This window comes from Sitodiplosis mosellana, unplaced genomic scaffold (assembly GCF_009176505.1).
Source record: "Sitodiplosis mosellana isolate CC-2019 unplaced genomic scaffold, AAFC_SMos_1.0 Smas_scaffold_1, whole genome shotgun sequence".
Lineage (NCBI taxonomy): Eukaryota > Metazoa > Arthropoda > Insecta > Diptera > Cecidomyiidae > Sitodiplosis > Sitodiplosis mosellana.
The window spans coordinates 4,183,233-4,184,837 of NW_022595244.1; the positions used below are offsets into that span (position 1 = coordinate 4,183,233).

A 1,605-nucleotide genomic window follows, 5' to 3' on the forward strand; every position below is an offset into this window, starting at 1 on the left:
CTTGAGCAATTACGCTGATTGAATTGCTCCACATAGCGAGCGGCCTTTGACAGAAAGCATTGAAATGACGCAGAAGAGTTGCTTGTAGTATCTAAAGTGTCTGTTGCATCAGTCGGCTTCAGCTCTACCTGATTTCAGCTCTACCTGATTTGATGTGAATAGACACGACTTGAACTACTTTTTACTGAAAATCATAATTTATTCCCTACTTTCTTCACATAAAATAATTACTTTTCAACTTTCATTCAAAAAGTGTAAAAATGACAACGCTTCAACAGTCGCAAATAATAAAATCTTCAAGTCATTGAAATTCTACATGCCTGTATAAAATTGATGTTTATCATGTGCTACGCTCTCACAAAAATCAATTTTGCACATTCGTAAAATTTTTATTTTTTTTTGTCTACTTTATTAACAAATATAAAAAAATTCAATAATACATTGAACGATCTGTGTCACAACTTTTCACACTTGTCTCGTAGCGCTAGAAGTGAGCTGTCAGACGCTTAGATGCAGGACCTTCGCAACACACCGACAATTGTTATTGTTGGTGGTGGTGCCGGCACTGATGGCTGGATGAGAGGTTACCCCAACACAACATCCGGCTCCTTGCTAAAACATTTAGCCAATCATTCATGGGTTCTGGCAGTATAAACAACTGAATCAGAGTATCGATCGTCAAAGTTGTGCTGCCGATGCCTTGGCGTGTTGGAGGAGGGAACCAAAAATGGCCGCATCAAATCAAAGTACCGCTATCGATTCTGTCGACAATGCCAACCGATTGCCGATCGAATGCCAACCAATTCGACATTTCGACCAGGTGCGAGGGTGTCTGTCTACATTTAATTTTAAAAATTAAAAAAAAAACGTTACGCACTTTTTTTACAACAGCTTAATTATTGTTACACAATAGGTGCAATAAAATTTGGAGCTGGCAATTCTACCACTACCACTATACTGTCAATCAAATCGAATTGCGAATTGACCCATAGTCCGCGACGGTGGACAGCCGATGGCCAGCGCATAAAATATCGTAGATATGTTATTAGCAACGATTGTCGCAGCCTCACAGTTGACAGAGACACCAATGCTGGATTCAATATGCTGCCCCATTGTAAGTAAATATAAACATATACTCACATTTTATACGAAACAAATCTTGATCTACCCCTCCCCCACACCTACAAACAGTTTTGCATGAAGTGTTTGACGAACCATTGCCCGACCCATTCACCCAACCCTATGCCGAACAAGCAGAACAAACCGAACAACGACGCCAGATGATCAAAACAAAATTGGTATTAGAACGGCAACAAAGGCGCAAGAATCGCATATAATTAACTAAATAATCCTACTCTTAATAATTCTACTCTTTGTCCAAAAATACTACATTCTAATCTGAAAATAAATGGAAAATACCTTATATTGCTAATACAAATTACACATTGTCATACAAATATTCTTGCCTCCAACCAAATGCTAGGGGGGAAAATCATTTTTTTCATCTTTTATATCCGCACGCATCAAGTAATAACTTAGAAATTCAATGGTATGCATGTAAATCCGAAATATCCATGTATATTCAACAATATTCATCGTGAACGA

The 1,605-nt window shown here is 38.1% G+C and overlaps 1 protein-coding gene across 1 annotated transcript; it reads left to right on the forward strand.

Moving 5' to 3' along the window:
• Positions 1-315: 315 nt before the first annotated feature.
• LOC129576774 (uncharacterized) lies at positions 316-1,404 on the forward strand. The gene is made up of 3 exons (XM_055462429.1): positions 316-820; positions 914-1,114; positions 1,192-1,404. Exons 1-3 carry the CDS (start codon positions 793-795, stop codon positions 1,335-1,337), a joined length of 375 nt encoding a protein of 124 aa, XP_055318404.1. The 5' UTR covers positions 316-792; the 3' UTR covers positions 1,338-1,404.
• Positions 1,405-1,605: the final 201 nt, after the last annotated feature.